Source organism: Periophthalmus magnuspinnatus, chromosome 1, assembly GCF_009829125.3.
Source record: "Periophthalmus magnuspinnatus isolate fPerMag1 chromosome 1, fPerMag1.2.pri, whole genome shotgun sequence".
Taxonomy (NCBI): domain Eukaryota; kingdom Metazoa; phylum Chordata; class Actinopteri; order Gobiiformes; family Gobiidae; genus Periophthalmus; species Periophthalmus magnuspinnatus.
This window is the reverse complement of record NC_047126.1, coordinates 14,938,766-14,961,980: the sequence shown is the minus strand read 5'-3', so window position 1 is coordinate 14,961,980 and position 23,215 is coordinate 14,938,766. Positions and strand designations below refer to the sequence as shown.

Sequence of the window (23,215 nt, the reverse complement as noted above, 5' to 3'; positions counted from 1 at the left end):
GGAAGCAAAGGGTTAATCAAGACGAGGAGGGAACAGGGGGATCGTACAGAGAAAATTGAGGAGGAGGGTCCTGGGATGGCTGTATGGATAAAAAGGCAGTTTAGTGTCGTAAGGAGAGCAAATGGGTGAGGTAAACACACGGGGCAGGGCACGCACAGATGCGGGGAGAGTATCCTTCCTCCGTTAACAGCCGTGTAATGGCACTGATCGCAGCTGTGAATAATTCAGAGCCCGGAGTCGGGAATACGCAGGGCTAAGACTATAACAGTTATGCAGCTATAGCTCTGTGTAGCCTAGGACAACTGCAGAAGGATTAGCCTAGGACAGGAAGGATTAAACCACTGTAACCACTGTTGCTAATAGGAGGACTTGGCTGAGTGACTGAATGAACTCAGTAGAGATTTTTTTTATGTCAAATGAACGATCTATCCATCCAATCCATCTACTATTCTTCAATAACTTGAATTCAGAATATTAATCTATAAATTGTGTATTTTATTTAATTGGAACTAGATAGATGATAGTAACTACAACAAGCTAAATCACCTCATAAATGTCATTTATGAGGTCATCACGGTCATAAATGTCATGAATTAGCGGTAAGTTAAATAAGCTTTAGATTATTTTAGAAAGTAAACCTAATACTTATCAAACTTAAATCTCTTTCTAAGTCATTTAAACCCATACAGTAAAGATACTGGCTTGCAAGGATAAGATTATAACAGTTAATTAGCTATAGGACTATCTCTATATAGTCTATACAGGAGGACAAAAATGATTAAGCCATTGTAATCACTGCTCATATGTATTTAATTGATGGGCCTAGATTGTCTCAAGATGTAACTTTCAATAAATAGTTTCTTATTCAAATTCAAAGTTAGATTAAAGTCAAATGCTTAATACTTATCTTGATTTTTCATACTTTTTTCTGTTCTCCTGTTGTCCTTGAACTTTGTGGTGCAACATTGGAAAAAAAAAATTAAACAAAGGTTGTCTTATCTCATCTAAAATCACCCTAAAACCAGTCAAACCATTTAACCAAGGCAAATAATAGCTTATATAAGAAATTAAACCTAATAGCAGATAATAATATAAAAAACAACCAATGCTTCAAACAGTGGAATGCACCTATTATGATCATTTGATGGCAATAGTTTTGGTATAGTTATATAAGAAAAGTATTGCCAAAGTTGTTTATTGTCCAAAGTGTTGGACGTACTATATAAACTACAATATTCCTTTACAGCACGAAATCTGATTCATAGTTGTTATTGCTCTTCAAATAATTTGACCCTGAAACATGCTGTACTAATAAGGTTACCATGTGACATGGAGCCACTTTGAGACAGGAAAAAGACGGAGAGAAACGAAGAGAACAATCCACCTGTTTCAGATCAGAGCTGTCATTCAGACATACTCAGTCTGCTCAATTAGATTGTGCACCAACACATCAGTTCAATTCAATATACCCTCCCCTTATTTTTAACTCAGCTAATATCTCTTACTCTGCAAAAATATTGGAAAAAATAGTTTTTATTTTTTTTATTTCCACAACATGATGTCTAGATTGGAAAACTAAATAGTACAGTGTATAATATTTGCTATAGAATACTTAATTATTGAATATGTGTATGTATATATATGTGTGTGTGTGTGTGTGTGTATACACAATAATTAAGTATTCTATAGCAAATATTATACACTGTACTATTTAGTTTTCCAATCTAGTTTCCCATGTGAGAAAAACAACCATAAAGACTAACTTCTAGCCTTTAGTGCTATTAATATCATAATAGCCATTTCTTCATGTTGGCTGCATTGAAACAGAGCAAAGGATCATGGTCTATGTAGCTCCTTCTGTTGCAACAAAATGATTTGGATGTTTTGATGGTGACACATTGACTGTTGGGAACATAACATACTTTTTACCTAGATACCTGGTACTCATTAATGCATAAACATATTGGCAATCATTTCATTATTTGTATACTCAACCTGTTCTAGAGTAGCATATTTTCTCCTATTTCTCCCCAACACATGTACGCTGTCCATCTCTTCTCTGCGTGTCTTGTCTTGACTTGTTGCCGGCGTGTGTCTTTAAGGTTGCCATAGTGAGCGTTTCCAGGGTGATTTACGGTAGCACCTGGTCCCTCTCAGGGTGGTACGCACTCGTCCGCTCCTCAATCACCCCCAGACCACCAGTGATCTCATCGCAGCCTTTCTCTTCTCCTTCACTCTCCTGTTTCCTCTCTCATCCCTTTTTCTTCTCTTTTCTTTATCTTTCCATTCACACACAGAGGATGTATTTGTACCAAACGTCTGCTCCACTGTCGCTCGCTAAGTATTTAACAATAATCGTGATATCCAAAGTCTAACAATAATCTCCTGATTTTCTGCAATATATTGAATTGCAAGCACCTTTGCCTGTTGTTGCAGCAGCATAGAAAAAAAGTTATCAGATGTACATTGTCCATAATGCCTTGCTCCTTTCTTCATTGCAGCCAAACAAAACCTTTCTTTAATTTTTAGTTAATAAAGATACAATCAAAGCAAACTATGAACTTAACACTTACATATTAGTTCATTCATCATCACTTTTAGTCCGAGTGTATTTCGTCCTGTTTTCCAGGCTTGGGACTGCTGCTGTGTGCTGTCTACATATAAAACATTTTTATCATATTGCGAATCAGAAAGAAACACTGGTGCGCTGTTAGCACACTAGTTGTTGTTGGTATTACCACGACAGCAAAACTCCACTTCTGGCCTCTGAAAGCTGTGAAGAGTGCTAATAATAATGAGGATAGATGGAATGTGTTAGGAAGGTGGGGAATACCTTAAGAATGCTGAAAACCATTTAAAATTATCTAGCGTAGTGTTTTTCCACAACTAAATCAAAAGACCCTTTTAAATACTATGCTGTGACACTAAACACCTCATATATATGTAGCCTACCACTCCTTACTCTGCCCTGGCTATAACAGTGGGGCGTGCTGCAGGTGGGTGGATAGAGAAATCCCTGGTTAAGATGGGAGCCTCCACACTCAGCCTTCTGCAGGGATTCATTTACTCAAATTGATCCAGTGCTTCATGCCAGCGTGTATTTCACAGCCGCGCTGCATGGACCTGCTCGCTAAAGGAGGATCATAGAGCTGTGTTATCCACTTTCTGAGCAAAAACTGACACACGGGAGCTCTGTTAATTTTGCACACTTCAAAGGACAAGTATTACACCTCATAACATACTTTACAGGTTTGAGCTATAAGCCTTATTCCTTCTATTTTCACAATTTGTTGTTTTCAGATTCTCAAATATCAAATAGCATTGAGCTCCATAATCTCACAATCCACTGGTTTCACAATAGTAAAAAATAAAGACCGTTGTCATAGCAGTTAACAATTTAAAGCAAGGTATCTTCTGATTGTTATAAACTACCAACTCACAATGTCACCAATAACATTAGGCTGAAACCCATGAATTCCACATCAACAATCTGCACACATTTATAATTGGAGATGCCATCCATATCAATAAAAACCTATTGATAGAATTTTGGAATGGGGTTGTCACAACAGCCTGCTTAAAACCAGACTTTTGAAATATTATACATACATACAATACATTGTTGATGAATGGATGTCCTGATATGCACTTCCCAATTAGCATAAGCCACAGCCATAACATACACCACGGATTGGGACAAGAGCTCATGAGATGATGAAAATGCCACAATTTCTCTTCTGTGGAGAACTATCTTGTGAAAAATTAGATCATTAATAAGAATAAAGAATAATTATGTTTTCATGTATTGATTTATTTAATGTCTAACAACAATGGTAATAGGTAGAAGTTTGTCCAGTTTGTCTGTGGTTTTTAAATAATTTCTAAATGGAGTTTTACTTACTGCAATTAGATTTGCAATTTATGGTTTACTAGTTGGATCTGAGTATAACTTGTGCTCTATCTATTCTTCTTTTTCTGTATGTTGAATGTACAAACTCCAAATGCTCTGAAATAGGCCAGTTAAGGTTTAGCACTGAGATGTTGGGAGATTAAACAGGCCTCGGTGGGGAGCAGGTCTCTTCCTCACAGTTTAAATATAGCCCTCTTCTGGGAGAGTGTGTGTTTGTGTGTGTGTGCGTGTGCGTGCATTTGCTGTGTGTGTGTGAGGGGTGGGTCCAGGGGAGGATCAACTACACACTCCACAGAACAGCAGTGGCCAAGCAGCAAACCACCGGCTTCAGACTTGTACTTCTTGCCTCGTGCTTGTTACCGAGTGTCTTCCTGATGTCTTCTTTTCCCTTTGGTGCTGTGGGGAGAGGCTGTGGGTTCTGGCTGCTCCATCTGCTTGGGGTTAGCAAAAGCCTTGGAGTAAGGCCTTTAGAGCTGTACTATGTCACTTTTCTAGTGGAGGACCTTCCACTGGTTTGTCTCCATGGAGATATTACTGTTTTTCTTGTCATTAAACAAATCTATCTTGCATTTATTCAGTTACTAGCATTTTTATTGTTCATAGTTACCTCAAAAAACATATAACATTAATGTGAGTGGGCATGCCTCTCCACAGATCTGGCATGTTATTTGGCCTTGTGGTGCTTGTTACCATGGAGGTAGATGAGTTTAATGCCATACTGTTTAACATTACAGACAAAAAAATAACATCTCCATAGAAACAGGCTAGTGGGGGACACTCCACCATAAAATCTAAAAGTGTAGGTTTCTCTTCCACATGCTTTGTGTAAGAAATATCCAACTCCGCTCCATGTTGCTAGCTATGCTTTGACACTCCTATTGTTCAGCAGATTAACTATAGTCTTTACAAAGCATTTACAAAGTATACATTATATTTCAAAGTCATTCACGGCTGACATGAAGTTAAGTGTAACATTTCATTTATGTGTGTCAGCGCCATCATTCAAACTCATGTTAACCCCGCTGTACATTTAAATAGGTACTTTATATTGAAGCGTTTCATTTTGAACTGTTTAAGTGGAAATACAGCTAAGCATGTCAACGGTAGAGACGGGCATGTTTTAAAAATATTGTGGTACTAATTTGCTTTTTATGATAGAAATTTTCACAGAAATAAATAATTTGTATATAAAAAAGGTTGAGTTGGTGAACTTATAAACCTGAATGTCTGTGGTTTGATCCCAACTCCAACCAGTGAATACTGTTATTGTGTCCTTGAGCAAAACACTTTGCTCAACAATACAATACAATATATAGTTTACAATTGGGTTTTGATGCCGTTTAATACCTTATTATTCCTGGAAGACCCAGGAGTCACAAGTGGCAGCTGCACATATACTGATTACCTTACTGTAGCATACAGTTTAGCCTCATTGCAGCTGTTAGTACTTTACATTGGCATCTCTCTGCTCCTATCGGCCTCTAGTGAAATTGCAAGGACAATGGGTTTGAATGAGCAGAGTGTCCTAACGTTGACGATCACTGACGGTGATAGATCCCACCTGTGACCTTCAGGTCGTCCACTGCTGCCCATACAAAAACATGTTACTACTATACACTGAAGCATAACTACTATAAAATCTATTCTGTTGCTCTCTAAATTTGGTAACCACATAATGGTTCACTGGTTAATCTGCACTTTGTCAAGTTGAAACACAGTATTTAAATTCGTAATCAGATGAAGGCACCACTGTTAGAATGTTGTTTAACGTTAAAATCCATCACATTAATAGATTTTTGATGTTGCTATCAAGTAATGCTAAGTTAAAGGTACATTATACTATGAAGTACAACTGTCTTGCTTCACCAGCCAGTCCCTCCTACGTTCTGTTTGAACGCAGAAGGGTCTGGAACCAGACCATAAAGTGCGTCACACAATCAGTCTAACTTAGGACGTGCCAGTCACTGACACTTCTCTTGAATATTCTCATATCATTTTGAAAAAAGTCTCTAACTACTTTTACCGTATATATCAGAGTTTAGTGCTTCGTTTGTCAGTTCTGCAGAAATCCATGCTGTTTCTCTGTCCTCTGTCTGTCCTGTGTTATTTTTGTTTTACCACCCTGAGGTTCTTTTATTGGTTAATCCATCTGTCAATCATGCCTATTGAAATTTGGGGAGACAGAATACGATTTCAGACCCAAGCATCTTTGTACAGCATTGTCAATGTTTGGCTGACCAATGGAAAACGTGCCTGCAATACATGTTTGCAAATGGTAAACACTCAAGCTTAAATATATTACACATTCAAAGACTGGAACTCTGCTAGTAGCAGTCAAGGCAGTTGTTAATCACACCATGAGTCAACCCCCATATCAAGATAACAGGGTTTCACGACAAGTAATTGGATGGGTTATTCATCTTAGTCATCAAGAGAAGCTTATTGCAATGTAAATGGTTTTATTGGAGCTAAATGGGAACAGGACTGTACAACACATTTATAGAGGCAAAAGTTTAAACTAACAATATTAAAACAGCACATTCATTCTCCTATAGACTGCATGTTTTAGTCAGTCATGGTTTCCTTTGTATGACTGAGCCTATAGTAATCGTCCGACTAAGCGATTGGTAATGTTTTCTAAGGAGTAGATTGGATCCAGGGTCCATACTCAGTGCATACTCACTACATACCTGACGCCTAACCATGCTGGTCATATATAGACTGCCTGTTCTTCATACTGCGAGTGTGTCTGGTGAGCATCTAATGAAGCATCTCCTACCTGCTCACTTTTCCTCTCTCCTCTCTCTCACCTCTCTTCCCTTCCTCACTATACTCTGCTCTTCTTTCCTAGCACTTCTCTTTACTCTCCCCTGTTCACTTTCTCCTTTTTCACACCCTCCCTTTCTTGCTGTCTGATCTTCTCTCTCTTCAACCTTTCTCTTCCTTTTCTTCTCTCATCCTCTCTCTCTTTCAGTGACTCCCCCTTCTCCCCTCTTTCCTTTCTTCATCTCCTCTCTCCTTTCCCTCTCACCTCTGTATTTCCCCTCTCTCTCCTTCCTTCTCTCCTCTGTCCTCTCTCCTTCTCCTCCCTTCTCTCCTCCTCCCTCGCTCTCAGGCACAAGTGGGTGACAGATGTGATCCTCTCTGGAGAGACAGCCACCGTTCTGCTGCCAGCCCCCCACCTCTCCCTCCCCCTCTCTTTCTCTCTCCCTGTCTCTCTCTCTCTCTCCTCCTGTCTGACTCTGAGCACAATGTGTAACTGTGCTGTACTAGATGCATTGATGCACCAGCTCACGCGGCGCCTCTCGCAGTCTGTTTGCCTTGTGGTTTTTCCATGTGCCGCTTGTATTTAAACCTGTTTTAAGGGTACACATGTGTTGTTTTAAAACAGCAAGCAACAGCCTTTAATCTCTCTGGCTGTGGTCACTGTAAGAAGCAGGTGATTTCATCCCAGCTGGATCTAATTATACAATTGTACGGCACGCCAGCTTTACAGGGAAGCTAGTCTATTCAGAACTGCACATTCACCATCTCAAAATTGGGACTAAACCAGGACTAAACCAGAAACTAAATCTGATTGGACTAGACTGGGACTAAACCTGGACTAGAGTTGTCTGACAAGCCAGTCCCTGCTACATTCTGTTAAAATCCAGAAGGGTTAGGAATCTGACCGTGAAAAACCACCATCCCAATTTGTGACGATCCAACCACAGATGCTAATGTATATCACGTGTCTCTTAAGTCTCCTCTCTCCTCATCTACTCTCGAAAATTCTTGTAACATTGAGACCAAAATGTATAACTTCTTTTATCACACCCTCTGGATTCGGGGAGACAGGATATGGTCCCAGAGCCACTCGTCTTTGGAAAGTTTTGCCAAAGCGTGTGATTCTGACTAACCAGGTAATTGCCAAAGCGTGGAGTTTCTGGCCAGGTAAGGACTAGAACAGCATTAAACCAAGTCCACATTAGGTGTGAAATAGGTTAAAATGAAAATTAGTCTTTAGACTCTTGATCATAACCTTATACTGTTCTAAAGCTTTTCTTTCTGTATTTTATGATGTCAAGTTGCACTTTGTAATTTGGTGATATGTATCAAGCTTGACCTTTCTTAAACTTACCTAAAACTTGCACTAGTCTGACTCTAATGTCCTGTTGGGATAGAACTGACCATGGCTCTTCCTGGCGGGTTATTCAAGTGGCATTGAAGGATGAGTCAAATGCAAAATTTACCTCTAGCCTAGCAAGGACATGCAGATCTATTTAAAAGGTCAGAGAAATATTTCCTTTTTTTTCTTTACATATCTCTTTCAAATTTACTGATATAGATTTGTGACTCTTCAAATGAAAAATTTAAATACATTTTCAAAATTCTCTCTATAAATGCAACCCATCTCAGTGCTTATTAAATTAGTTGATACCACATTTTAGCTGAAATAACTACATGTATTTAGTTCAATCTTCTGGTCTGAGTTGGTTTCTGGCATGGCTTATCCCTGTTTCCTGTGTTTTTGGCCATAACACTCTCATTGCAGATACATCTCTTCCTCTGTACTCTCTCCATGTGCCTGCATTTGCACTCAGTCCTGGTGTAATGCAATCACCTGGGCTCCTTAACCCAATAACACAGACAGCCTGCACCACACACACACTCATTCACCTTTACATAGACAACAAACATCCTCCAGAAAAACTGAGCTCTCAAATCACACAGCGATTTCACTTTTACATCCCCTGTGTGCTTTTAACCAGTTCTTTCATGCCATAGATACATCTACTGGTATTCTACTGCAGTGTTATCCCATTTGAAAAGTCATGTTCCTTTCCAGCTGCAGTTACTGCGTGACCATTGAGGCTAACAATTGGCCTATTTCTGTTTTATGGTTTGGAGTATTGGCATTAAGAAAGACACAAACAAGCACTGGTAGAAAAAGGCAAAGCTAAAGGCAATACATGTTCAGTGTTTTAGTTGTAGCTCAAAAGAGCTCAGGATCAAACTTCAAAAACTTTACATTACCATTAAGATGTGCCAAACGTCCACAGACATGCATAACACTATATTTTTGGAATACGCTATAAAAGAGGCAAGGCAAAGCAAGTTTATTTGTGTAGCACAATTCGTACACAAAGTAATTCAAGGAGCTTTACAGGATAAGAAAGACATTGAAATCACAATACAACAAATCAAAACATAAATAATCATCATAAAATTAACATTAAAAGAGAAGAGTGCAGAATATCATATTCACAGTTAGACAGAACTGTTTTGAGCCTGGATTTAAAAATTGCCAATGTAGAGGCCTGTCTCACATCTTCTGAAAGACTGTTCCAAGTTTTAGCTGCATAAAACTGAAACACTGATTCTTAGTGATGTTTAGTCCTGACTCTGGGCACCAGAAGGAGCCAGTCCCTGAAGTCCTCTGCTTCATATGGCACTAACAGGTCGGAGATGTACTTTGGTGTTAGGCCAAGAGTAAATAAAAGAACCGTGGAACAACTTAATGAGATGGGTAATACTACATACATACATAGCCTATATTTATCAGTTAGTTTACTTCTGAATGAATGAAAAAATAGCATTTAGCATCTTAAAATCTCCAATGGTTTAACATAACGCTAACTGAAAATTCTGAGATGTGACTACACAAAATTCTGAGGTGTGACAAAGGTGATAGTAGTATAGCAATTAGCATGTTTGGCCACTGACCAAAAGGTTAGTGGTTCAATCGCAGCTCAACTAGTGCATATTGTTGCTGTGTCCTTGAGCAAAACACATGCTTTTCTTATTTGAGTGTCTGCATGTACAGGTGTATGGCTTCTTGATCGAAATCACTTTGAATTGTCTAGAGGTGGAAAGGCACTAGACTAAATACCATGTAGTAATGGTGGAAAATGCAGTGAAGCAATTGATGTAGTGGTTATTATGGCAGTGAAAGAAGTAGTAGTAGCAGTAGTAGTAGCAGTAGTGGTAGTAGTAGTAATAGTAGTAATAGTAGTACATTCTTGCATGTCTACTTGTTATTTACGGAAAAGAGTCAGATTACCCTTGGACAATTCAAACTACCTTCTTATAATACGTTTTATCGAGCTGAAAAATCTTTACAGGTGGGGGGGTGATAATATTACTGCTGTGCCTATATGAATGATATAAAATGATTTTTTTTTTTCTTCAGAGTTGTAAAGTTGAATTCTCAGAGCGGACATTACTCTGTGCCATCTGTTCTCCTCCAACCCCTACTTTCCTTGGACGCAACTTTTACACAACGTTTCTGGCTCGGAGTTTCTGTCTTATTTACAGCCAAGTTCATCATATGGGAGAAAATACTGTTGTGTCGCTTTGTACATCAACAATGTGCTATCACATTCTTACATAAAACAAATTACTTGGTTGTGTGATCGTTTAAGTGGTAAATGTTGTAGTAATAGTCAAGTACGAATTGGAAAGACATTATACACCTCTCATTCCTTTCTTTTTTCCCTGATGTATTCAGCTATTGCTGCACTTGTAGCAACAGTTGTAGTAGCAGTATCAGCAGTAGCGGTAGTTGTAGTAGTAGTACTAGTGGAAGTGCAAAAGTAGAACTAAGTATAGTAGTCGGAACAGAATTAGTCTAGCAGTAGCAGCAGTAGTAGTGCTAGAAGTGGTGTCAGTGGTGGCAGTAGTAGTATTGTAGTAGAAGTCTTGCCATCAGCTCCACTGGAACACTTTACCTTAAAACTGTAGGAAGGAAAATACTTTCTCTACTTTATTCATTGGATTGCTTTGTAATTACTGCTTGTATGTTCATTTAAAACACAGTTGCATCTCAAGCTGAGCCACCTTCACTGAAATGGACTTTTCCCTCTCCATTTCGTCCCTTTGTAATCCATCTTGCCTCCCTCCCCTCCTTCATTGTGTGGACATGACTCAGGGCTGCTGCCTGTCTGCGCACAGCACCAGAGTGAGAAGCAGAGAGAGAGAAAGTGTGGTGCGGGCGAGGACTTTGATGGCCGCGTGTTTGAGAGAGAAAGAAAGTAAAGAGGTAGTTTGAGTGGGGGAGCTGTAGAGAAATCGTAGATCAGAACGTCATGATTGAGCCATCTGCTGAGGCCATACAAGCACACATACATACACACACACACACACACACAGTAAAGTGCTTAAAGATCACCACTGCCACCCGTTGGTCACTGGTTGTCACTACGCTTGTCTTTTCCTGTCTCCTTTTCCTTGTACAGCCCCGATTGCCGGATTGCATTACCCCGGGCAATAATAGTGGCAGTGGAAGCAGCAGTAGCAGAATTGCTAGCAGTGGTGGCACATATTATCTTTACTGGTGTTAGTTGTATATATTTGTATAGTTAGTTGTTGTAATCTTAAACAGATCCTTTACCAGTATGTGTGTCCTGTGTCTGCTTGTCTTTAATATCTGCATTTATCTATAGAGCTCCTGCAGTTGTCATTGCGCAATCCTGGCATGCACCTCTACACCTCATTCTAGCAGGGATAGAGCCAGTGAATTCCCATTGAAACTAACCTCGTTGGCCACAATTAACAAACTTTATGGGAGTTTCAGAGATTGTGGATTATTGTACACATTATCAAGGGTAGAAGAAAGCTTGAGCCTTTTACCGGATTTACAAAGATTAATGGTAGAATTAGATTTGTGCAGCTAAACAGGCTAGCAGCTAATCAAGACCTACATTAATTAAGCTGTGATATGAATTTTTACATCGATACTGTTTTTAAAATTTGTTTTTATGTGAATGATTCAGCCATAGTCTCATAACATTTTAAAAAGATGTATATTTCTTGTCGATTAGCGTTAGTCTATAGGCACAGAGAGAGTAGTTTGAAAAGAAACAATCCCAAATGCTAAACACTGTTCATTTGTTCAATGTTAATTGACTACTTAGAGATGTTGACTGTAGAAAATAAAATCGCAAACTAAAGTTAAATCAGTGGTTGTTGTGTGTTTATTACATTGACATGAGTGATTTAGCTTCTACATAGGCTACAACATCTGCCCATTAGTTAGAGCCCATCATGTTTTCAGTATTTCATTAATTTCGCATCATTCTCACACATTATGCTGAAACTATAGTGATGCGGGTGGTCCTTCAATACTGATCTGTGTAATCCGTCAGTCTTCCTGGTTGGTTTCATAATGGTCCATGGGTGTATACTAGTCTATGTGGTCTTATACTTCTTCTGATACAGCTCAAGATCATTCTAAAGCTGTTCAGGAAAGGTTCATTTCTGTCTTGTGAATGTGACTTTTTTAGTATCAATACCTGCTCAAATGTGTATCTAGTTTTGATACTTGTTTTAATATCGATTAGCATCTGATTTTCACTACTTTTGACAATCCTAAATTGTAGTAGTCACTGAGGTAGTTTTTCTGTCTGACCTACTGTATTCTGTGATCACCAGGCACATGTAGAAGTGTAGACATAGTTCAGTACATCGATCAGTCTGGTCTGGTTTGGTCTGCTTGAGCCAGTTTAAGCAGATGGTTTTGTTTGCTCCACAGGGTTCTTTGTGCGTTAATATATGAGCTTTATCTCTACCTAACTCCTTTCTAAGAGCAGTGCAGCCTCAATGCGGATTATAAGATTTGGCCCTTTGAAAACATATTGAGTATAGCACTGTGTTACAGACTCCAGCCATGGATATTATACACCGCTGTAATCCTGCTGTAGCTCTTTCATTCTTTACCCGCAGTGTAGTAGTAGTAGTAGTTGTTGTAGTCGTACAAATAAGTAGTAGTACAAAGATATATTAGTAGCAGTAGTACAAAATGTAGTAGTAGTTTGAAAAAATATTAATTGTGAAACATAGTAGCTTCAGGTTCAGAAGCACCCTATTAAATATACAGTACAAATACATGCTGCTGAATATGTACATATGTTTATAAAAGAAATTAGGAAGTAAGTAATGTAATATGGTATTATGTTGTAATACTTAGAAGTAGTACTAGTTAACTTGTTTAAGCCGTATGTGTATTTTCAGGTATTGTCTTCATGCACATCCAATATATTATTTGTGGTAATGGCCCCCTAATATTCAGTTAAAAGCTTTTATTTTCCCCAGTACCTTTTAAAAATATGACTGTGACCCTAAAAATGTTCCAATCCCTGCATGGTATTTATTCATGCATTAATTTGTATTTGTTCACTCATTCTTTTTTTCTCTTCTCTATCTCGTGAGCTAAACGGTGTTCGCTCTTCTTTCACTGTCTAATCTTTATAGATTCATAAACGCTCCCCTTTCATTGGTCAGAGCAAGCCATTTCATCCTATTAGAGATTAGCATACGGCTGAGTGGAGGAGGAAGTGCTCTTTATATGCTAATAAGGAAATAATATATGCAGTGAGGACCAACCAGTGCCTGATCCTAGGACTCCAGCGTGAATACTCTTCATCCAGACCCAAAAGCGTTTTTGTGGATTTTTGGAAGTATTTTTATTATTTTAGTTATACTGGCCCTGTAGTACATTATATATAACATCTACTTCATCAATTCACTATATTAAAACCGTTTCTAAATAATGGGTTAAAATAGATGATCTTTGAAGTGAATGTTTTGTGCAAAATTAAATCATTTCGTGTACATGTTTCACAAGACAACAAATTGTTAAAATGGCTAAAATTGTAGTTTCTGGTCTAGGAGCCTATAGTCCTATAAACTGACAACAGGAGATGTATCTGAAGTTTAGACATAGATACTACGCAACAAGTCATGTTATGTCTTATGTTGTACCAGAATGGTCTGTCAATGGGTTTCAGAGTGATAAAAAATATTGCCATTTGTTGCCATAACAATGCAAAACAAAATGTTCTCTTTTGAATGGTCAGAAGTCCTTAAAACTGAACCTATACCAGGAAACTGTGACCTACGAATATTATGTTTTATCATATTTGTTGTTCTCACTTCTATATTTTAGTAAAATAAATGTACTTTTATTTTGCAGCAGATATTCCTCTAGAACCTGTGGCATTTGCTCGGTGTTTTGACTTATCTCACCATTTTCTCATTGTTATCTGTTCTTTTCCAGGAACAAGGAGTGGTGGGAATGTCACGGCCGCCCGGTGCCATCCCGCCTCCTCACCCTGGTGGAGGTGTGGCCTCGGGGGTAGGACCCAACCAGGGATCGGGCCCTCCTCCAGGCTACGTGGGCAACCAGCAGCAGGCCATGATGAAGCAAATGATGGCCATGGAGCAGGAGAAGAGAGTCCAGATGCACATGATGGAGCAGCAGAAACAGCAGCTCTTCAGGGAGCAGCGGCAGCAGCAGCAGCAACTCCTGGCTGAACAGGTGCGAGTGTGATACAGGATACTTGCTCAAAACTCCTTTTCGAGCTTAAATAAGAGAAAAGTGAAATGTACATTAAGTGTAGTAGATACATGTATATTTACTTTCTTCTTGTGTCCATTAATCTACTAGAAATAAATTTAATTAATGAATGAGTTCCCTATTTCATATCAAGCTAAGTTATCTGTCAAATCAGTAAAACAATTACACTTAGCCTCACCAAACTTTTAAGTTCTGTTAAAACCAAACAGAATTTGATGGAGACAATTTAATATTTGTCAATTAATGTAAGAATGAATGGTTGTCTGCCATAGTGCATGTGACTATGTCAGTCCTGTCCTTTGTCCTGAGCTTACCCTGTCTAAGGCCCATAGTTGCATGATTATTTCCATGTCTATGCCATAACAGTAACAATAAAGGTCTGCCTACTTAATGTACCAGTAATTTACTCAGTGATTCTGGGGCTGATACTTGTGTCTGTCTCTAATTCACTCATCCTCTTTGTTTCCTTACTGTTGTCTTCTTCCATGTATAATTACCCCTATCCAACCCCCTCTCCGCTACATCCTTTTCATCTCCTCATGCACTAGCTTATGTGCATTTGTCCGTGTGTTTTTTGCCACATGCCGCCCACTGTGATAATGCTGTGTTTTCTTTTTATTTCTCTGTGAGCAAATCAAGTGTTAAAGAGTCCTGAACTCCAGAGTCACCACCCACCATGTTGATTTTAATTGGACACACAAAAACATAGAGCCATGCAAATATAGGTGCATGTGAGAGGAGGGCCGCACCCTGCTGGGACATGTCGCGTGGCGTTAACTAGACAACCATAAGTTTTATTTAAACGCACTTAGGTATGTAGTATCTGTTGATTACACTATTAAACCAGCTGCTAATGAGAGGGCCGTGAAACATCTGTCCGAAGCAGGGCCTAGGTGATTAAACAATTGCATTTGGTGGAGGCAGAGAGTACAGTGTACTGACCGCTAAACTTCTATGAGTTATGTCCAATGCTATGCAAGTGTTGCATACTAAGGAAAAGCCTTGATACTCATTACTGATCTTCATATCTCTATGGTGAATGTTCAACTCAAAATGATAGTAATTTCTGTAGCAGTTTGTAGTTGTAGACTGCTGATCAATTAGTCGACTAAATCTGTATCTGACCCAAACTGCACTCACAAGACTACAACTGTACAGGGGTTCATGCAAAAACAATTATTTATGCAGAAAACAGAAACGAAACAGATTTGATATCAAGACAGACAACTTGTGCACCAACAAATTAATCTGCCTGTTTACAGATAAATACCAAAAAATACCAAATCTGCAGCTAACTCACTCCTTTCTGCTGCTGTTACATATAAATCCTTATAATCACCAAAAATCACATTCAATAGTTTGAACAAATATGCCTTTTTATTATTATTGTAGTGAGTCCCTTTTTTCTACATTCAACAAAACTGGCCCTGTATATTAGAACACTATGCTAGGCTAAATGCTAACTCTATTTTTGTGTTTTCTTGCAGCTTCAACAGCAGCAGCAGCATCTTCCGCGGCAGATGGGGCAGGGCCAGAGGAATCCATACCCCCAAGTCAATCAGTACCAAGGTATAATACACACGCACACAAAAATGCATACACATTTAACACACTCATAGCTGTAATAATGTTTTTATAAACAGAACAATCTTAAGGCAGAACTTCCATAGATTTTTCTTTGCATAAGTCAAGACCTGACCTAATTTCTTTCAGCTTTTTTATTGATGCACATAAGGGAATGGATTTTTGGTATCTTCATCAGGAATTTTTCGCAGATTACAGTGGCACTGCTGCTTCTCATAATAATGTCAATAAAGTGGACATTGTCTACAACAAGTATAGTAAATATGACACTATTTGACATGGAAATGCCCATCTAGTTTTTCAATATGTATGAAAGCAACAAAGTAATTATGTAGGTACTACTTGAATATGCTAGGCAACTTTTTTGGTGAAGATTCTGCCATCTGCTTGCCTTTCTACACTGCCTTTCTACAGTGAGCAGGCTTGCCTCTCTACAGGTCTGACTTGTAACTCGGACTGTTACTAGAGAAAGATGCCAGACTTTAACAAATACAAGACAAAGCAATAACATTTCCATACATGCAATAGTCACACAGTGCATTTTTAACTAAATGTAGATGTTTATATGATATACATATAACTTATTTGCTAGACATATGCAATAACCTTTATTCCAGACAATAGCAATGTAGTGCAACTTGTTTCACAAACCACTGCTTTTGCAGTTTGAGCTCCAAATGTTGTTTAACTTTCTATTTGGACAACTTTAAAAGACACTCCTCATTTATTGTACACAATTCATTCTTTACCATTTCGGGCACCATATTTTTACATAGTAAAACTTAACCTTAAGATTGAAGCTGGTCTTCTGTGCCAGACGCTGTCAGATTTGTCAGTTTTGAATGTTCACATGCTCTCCCTCTCTCACTCATGATCTCTCGCTCGCCCCGGGAAAAAAATATAGAATATTCCTGCTCTGCCTGTTACCACGGCAACTTGTCTGTCCTGGATCCCCAAGAGTTCGGCTGGAGTCAGAGAGGGAAGGAAGCGAAAATGTAGGAAAGGAGGGAACAGAGGAAAGAAGGATAGCACAAAGGATATGAAAGAGAAGGAAATGATAGAAGTAATGAATTAAGACAATGATGAAAGGAGACAATCAATACCGGAAGGACACTAGGAAGAATGGATGTGCTGATATATACACTTAAGGAAGGGTTCAAGGAAAGAATTCAATGAAATAAAAATGACTATAATGACATTTTGACTGATTCTAACCCACTCCAGGTGTTTGTACAATGCTGCTGTTTTTTTGATTGTGCTTTGCCTATACAGGTACACAACTACTGTGGATTTTATCAGCTCGAGATCACATCACATATCATAGAATTCATTCATTTAAAAATATGATACATATATTTATTGACCCAACATCTTATTGAGCTGTATCACCACTCCTTTTTTATTTTTACATATATATGTTTTAATATAATGGAAAAATGGTTGTATAATGGAAAATGGGAGCTTGTGGGGAAAAAAGATTTTGTCCCTTGATTTGCTGTTAATTCAATTTGACCAGAAGCTGAAAATAATGATATAGAATCATGCAAATAGTAAAATAAAGAAAGAAGAAATGAGTCTAGAGAAGGCCTAGGTAAGGATGCAGGCTCAAAGATAGGTGTGGGAAAGAGGAGGCAATAATACTGAAGAAAAAGGATATAATTTAGTAACAGGGAGGTATCATGGAAAGGGGGAAGGCAAGGACATAGAAAATCCATTTATAGCCATTAGACGTCTCTCCAAGGCTAAAATGATAATAACAGAAGAATTGAGATCTTTAGCACAAAACTCAGGCCTATTAATACACAGCAGCTCTATCCCGCGGAGCATCAGAAACACTGTGATTAAGCTATTATCGCCTGCAATCAGAACCTGCTCACGCTCCACTGTTTAGTCAGATTCATACAAGGTGATAAGTGCGCTGGATGCGGCTGTTTGGTGGTGTTCAATTACCTCTAACTGGCTGCACACACAGTGAGCACTGGAGAAGGCTCTGCTCAGTTACAGTCACAGGGCTGTGAAGGATTAGCTCAGGGATGGCACTGTGGGTATATTAAAGGATTTACTCTCATTCACTGATACTAGACCTTCTTACTTTAGCCACTTCCTGTCTTGGCTGGCTAAAACTATGGAGGTTTGGTATAGGAGGCTCATATTTTGACTGAAAATTTTTTGGTTTGGTTTCAGGGCCTCCCCAGGAGCTGGCATCGCGGAGCCAGGCCCTCCAGAACATCCGTGCGGCGCGCCTCCTGCAGCAGCAGAACCAGCAGCAAATGGTCCAAATGGGACCAGTCCAAGGCCAGGGGGGCTCCGTGGGACCTCAGTCTGACATCGGCCTACCATACGGCAACCAAGGATCTAATCAGGGGTCTCTCTACGGACTCAACCCCAACATGAGCCAAATGATGCACCAGCAGCACCAAAGCCAAGGTGTCCAAGCCCCTATGGGACTTTCAGCACAGCACAACCCAGCGGCGGGGCCTCCTCGGCAGGCAGGAGCAGGACCTGGAGTAGGGGGCATGCCTGGAGGTCCTGGAGGTCCAGGATACGGAGGCCAGGGAATGATGATGCAGCCGTCCCTTAAAGGACCTCCCAATGCCAAAGCACAGGCACAGAGACTGCAAAGCATGCTGGGAGGCGGAGGGGGTGGAGGTGCAGCCATGGGGGCGGGAGGCTGGCCGCAGCAGCAGGGCCAGGGGCTGGTGAGCAGGACTACAGGAGGGGACATGGTGGGCTTCAGCCCAGCGCAGGGCTACATGCAGCCAGGACAGCCACGCATGGCTAAACACTTTCAGGGCCCGGGACAAGGCCTGAGCCAGGCCATGGACCCGCGGGTGGGAAACCCTGCTGCTGTAATGGGCGGCCCCATGATGGGTCCTCACATGAGTGGCCAGCCCAGGACCAACCAGCCGCGGCCCATGGTCATGAACCAGGGCATTAACCAAGGGGTGATGGCGCAGGGCATGAGCTCTATGGGAGGGTTCGGCCCTGGGGGTCCCAGTGTTGGGGGCGGAGGTGGTGCGGGAGGGCCTTACGGACCAGGGGGTGTCGGGGGTCAACCTCAGAGTTACCAGAGGACACCCAATCAGGACATGTCACAGAGTTACCAGAGGACACCCAATCAGGATATGTCGTCGTATGGTTATGGGGGCGGGCCCTCGGGCGGGGCCGCCTTCGGTCTTGGCGATGGCTCGGGGGCAGAGCTGGACTCGAGCGATGGTTGGATGGAGGAGTTTTTCCCGGGACAATAGCCAAAGGGGAAATTAGAGTTTTACTGGACAAACTAAACATGGAACATGACACAGCAAGGACAGCTCTTGGCATGTTTTTGTTTTGTAAAACATGAGCTAGTTCAGATGAGTTCTGTGTACTGTGTGTGAGAGTGAGTGCTGAAGAAAGACCATTCTGTCTTGTGCATTTAAAGTAAACCCATATAGAGATTAAAGGTGTGTTCCATTAGCTCCCTTCCTGTCTTGAAATGAATTATTCTTATGTTTAAAGCAATGCCCGTTTAAACAGTGCTTTGAGCCAGAGCTTCAGCGGGGCTGATTGAACATCGCAGACTGATGAAGGGGAAGGAAAACTTGTTCTCGAGACAACAATTTATTTGTGTTTGTGTGTTTGTGCCACCCGGCTCCGTGCTTTAGATCTCTCAGCTATGTGAGAGTAGAAAGCACTCTCAACGCTCCCATTTCCTCTGTCAGATTTGTGTGGCGAACACACACCACTCAAACGTGTCTTTTTCACTCTGTTGTCTTCACTTGATCTTTCTCTCTCTCTCTCTCTGTCATCCTCTCTCCTCCCGTCTTCCCTCCGTCTCCAGGGACACTCCACACTCCCTTCTCCTGTTTAAATTGTGAACATCACAGCAGAACAAATGATGCGTCTCTACTGTGCTCAATGCTGCCCTCTAGCGTATTTGCTTGGCTTCATTTCCATACATGAAGAGGGTCAATGACAGGGAACAGGCAGCTAAGCGAGCAGTACGCACACATAGGCTACATATAATCTGCCGTGCACAAAACAGCAGTAATATGTTTGTCCAACCCTGTCATGGCCTGGCACAAGCACTCTGTCTGCATGCATCCGCTAAAGCTACCATCACTGGGCACTGAATGTATCCAAGTACCACAAGTGACTTCTTCTTTTTTAATTAAAAAACTCACTTAAGGCCCATATACTTTTACATTGCTGTTTCTTCTCAATGATGTTAGTAGTGTCCTATATGTACATGTTTTAAATGCACTTGTTTTAGTTTGTGTTGTCTTAAAAAACATTGTCAAAACGTGGCCCACAGCTTAACAATAGGCTTCTACTATGTACCGCATCTCGCTAAAGCTACATAACTGTGCTATACTGTAACACTACTGTGAAGAGAATTGTTGCTTAGAACCACTGCAAAGCCTTGATTTTAAATATTGTGACAGCTAAGGGTCAAGTAATGTTTAGCCACAGTTAGCATTAGGACAATTAGTGCTTCCAGTGAGATTACCCTTCTTTGAGCAAGTCTATCAAAGTTTCTCCAAGCTTATTGTTAAGTGTATCCATTCGTTTACCTATTGAATGAATATAATTGTACATCTGGTATCCCACCTTCCCTCTCAAACTGTTTTGTAAAATTAAAGATGAATGAAGAGTGTCTGCATGTGCATTATGTTGTATTAAGCTCATCCGAATGAGAGTTTTCAAGGACAAAGCTGTAATCAACAAACCAAAAAGCCTTTTTGTGTAAACTAGCTCTGTGTCATCCAGACATTTGTTCTCATGGTTGTTGGTGTGGTATAACAACCCTTTAAATCCAAACTTTAGACATGCCCATTGTCCCTGTATGTGTTATTTGTTAGCTCCCTGAAAAAGTTATGTTCTTGTCAAAATGTTAAGCTAACATATTGAGTGTCTGAGTTTAGCTGGGAAAAACATGCCTTTGTGTAAGACTTATTGCACAAGAAACGCAGTGGAGTATTTCCGTGAATCCACTGCTAATGCTTCCAAAATTTCTGACTCCAGGCAAACTTGGATATTAAACTCAATATCAGAGCTGTTCAAAAGAGGAAATCTTCACCTGCTGTTTTCACTCAAAACTGAGGTGCAAAGGCAAAGAAACTCTTCCAGGTCAGAGTAAAGGTCACATAAGTTCGCAACCTCTTTGTCCTCTTTTATGTGAAGGTTAAAACAGACAGGAAGCTTCCTCCAAATATCATGATGTACCGGGACCAAGTCTGTAGACAACATTTTAACAAAATTGTTGTTGTTGATGTTCCTTGTTTATTTTATTGTTTGTTTTTTTTACTGGTGCTGACATATATGTGATTATGAGAAAAATATATAAAAGATATTGGCTATTTGTAAATATGTTTTTACAGGTTTAAATACATCAGATAATACAGTCTCTACTCTGTAAAGAATTTACTGTTTGTTGAAAATAGAGAAGTATTTTTATTTTGAGGTTTGGTTTCACTTTTAACCCATCTGAGCTATGCCATTGCACTTCAGACAATGTCTTACTACTAATTTGTATTGTAAACCTCCTTCTTTTATGATTTTTCATTTGTTTTCTAGTTGAGATTTGACTCTGGTCTTAAGCAGTGCTTATTTCTTTTTATCCTGTACAGAATTAAAAAGAGAATTACAAAACCTTTTTTGTTTTGTTTTTCAAAAAGATACAATAAACAGAGAGTGTTCTCGTGGATCATATTAATACATGTTCTTGTTGGTTTGGGGTTTATCACTGAGACAGTGGGCCAGCGGCTGCAGCACTTATGCCATTAAATGACAAGCACCAATTTCATTTAGTTTCAGGGTCACATGACTGACAGTGACAAATGCGCCCACATTCACGTCGCCCCAAAATCCAGACTGACTAACTGCTCCAGTAATGTTTTGTCTAACAGGCTTCATTTGCATAATTAGACGTGCATATGCTAAAGAGCAGTCTTAATTTTGTCTCAATGTAACAGCAACGATGAATCACAGCAGACACAGACAGACCACACGCAGGGCCAGGACCTTTTTCTTGTAATTCATCTTTTCTTCGACCAACCCCTCTCAAACTCACTCCTCCTTCAGTTGTGTCAGCCCGCCTCTCTTCTCCATCCATCCACTTTACACACCTGCCTTCTCTGCCTCCTCACCTCACTGCTGTCTCCGCTCCCAGATCCTAACCGGTATCCTTGTTCCCCCCTCGACTCACTCTGTACCCCCCAACTACCCTCCGCATCACACTCACAAACCAGTGCACTTCTGCTCTTCCATCTGACAGTGATAAATGGAGACTAACAGAAATGACAACATCATTACTCATGTTCAGTGGCGACACTGGCTAGGACAGAGAAAAACGGGACCAGCAAAGAGGATGAAGGACAGGACAGAGGGAAGATTGGTGGGGGGCCAAAAGGGGGAAGGGAGAAGGTGCTTTAGTGAGAGATATATGCTACAGCCATCCACCCACAAGCCCACACCTGAACGCCTCCAGAGTGCACCCACTGAGGAGTTCATTATGGTGTGAAAAAGTAGAGCAACTGTTGATAGCCCTATCAGTGTGAAAGAGTGAAGGGAGTATAAGGGAAGGCAATAATCCATGCAAAACCAATCACACTCAGATCATATTAGAACATAACTAAATGCCTAAACTGGAAATATACAGCATAGCTTGTTGGTGTTCAAATGAGTAGCCGCATTTTATCTGAGAACGCTATGCTAAATTTCCCTTGATAATGAAAAGAATTAGGATGGCAACTTAACATGTAATTGCCCTAAATGATTCATTATGCTCTATGAGAAATTTCAACTGGTGTTTGTTTTGCAATGGCCAGACTGAGAAAATCAACATCAACATTAAAGAAGTGAACTGAAATAACACCATCAAAATTACTTCACTGTAAGTTTACTTCACTTCAGTAGCTTATGTTATGTAATTGAACCATAAGGGAAACAGGATCATACAGTTGGCACCTCCAAAACCGCCTTGGTTTTGTCTTTCCTTTGCCACAAATTAAAAATGATCTGATTAAATGGGTGCACAGTTTGGTGGGGGCAGGTAATAGGCTTCATACACTCATCTTCTACAGATCTAGTCCAACAACAAACAGTCAGTTAATGACAAGCTGTTTGCCAGTGAAGCGCTTTTCACAGACACACACCATCGGCCTTGCGCGCACTCCGGAGGCACCAGTGTTATGGGCTCTAATCAGAAGGACAAATGATGTGTCACAAAGAGTGGGAGATGAGCTGGAGGAATCACTCACTCTTCCCTCCCCGCTGGAGAGTAATAAGGTAGAGAAATGTGGAGGGAGAGGGGTGACGTATGGCGTGAAGGAGTGGACAGCGAGGGAATAGGCTACTGCTGTGCGCACTGCTCTCAATGCTTGCGTTATGTTGCAGGGACATAG

At 40.2% G+C, this 23,215-nt stretch overlaps 1 protein-coding gene across 1 annotated transcript in view; it reads left to right on the top strand.

Moving 5' to 3' along the window:
• Positions 1–21,512, top strand: part of maml3 (mastermind-like transcriptional coactivator 3) — a 124,641-nt gene extending 103,129 nt beyond the window's left edge. The window contains exons 4-6 of the mRNA XM_033976079.2: positions 13,947–14,207; positions 15,734–15,815; positions 18,015–21,512. Of these exons, the coding sequence (XP_033831970.1) occupies positions 13,947–14,207; positions 15,734–15,815; positions 18,015–19,078 (1,407 nt within the window). The 3' untranslated portion in view covers positions 19,079–21,512. The remainder of the gene's footprint in view (positions 1–13,946; positions 14,208–15,733; positions 15,816–18,014) is intronic.
• Positions 21,513–23,215: the final 1,703 nt, after the last annotated feature.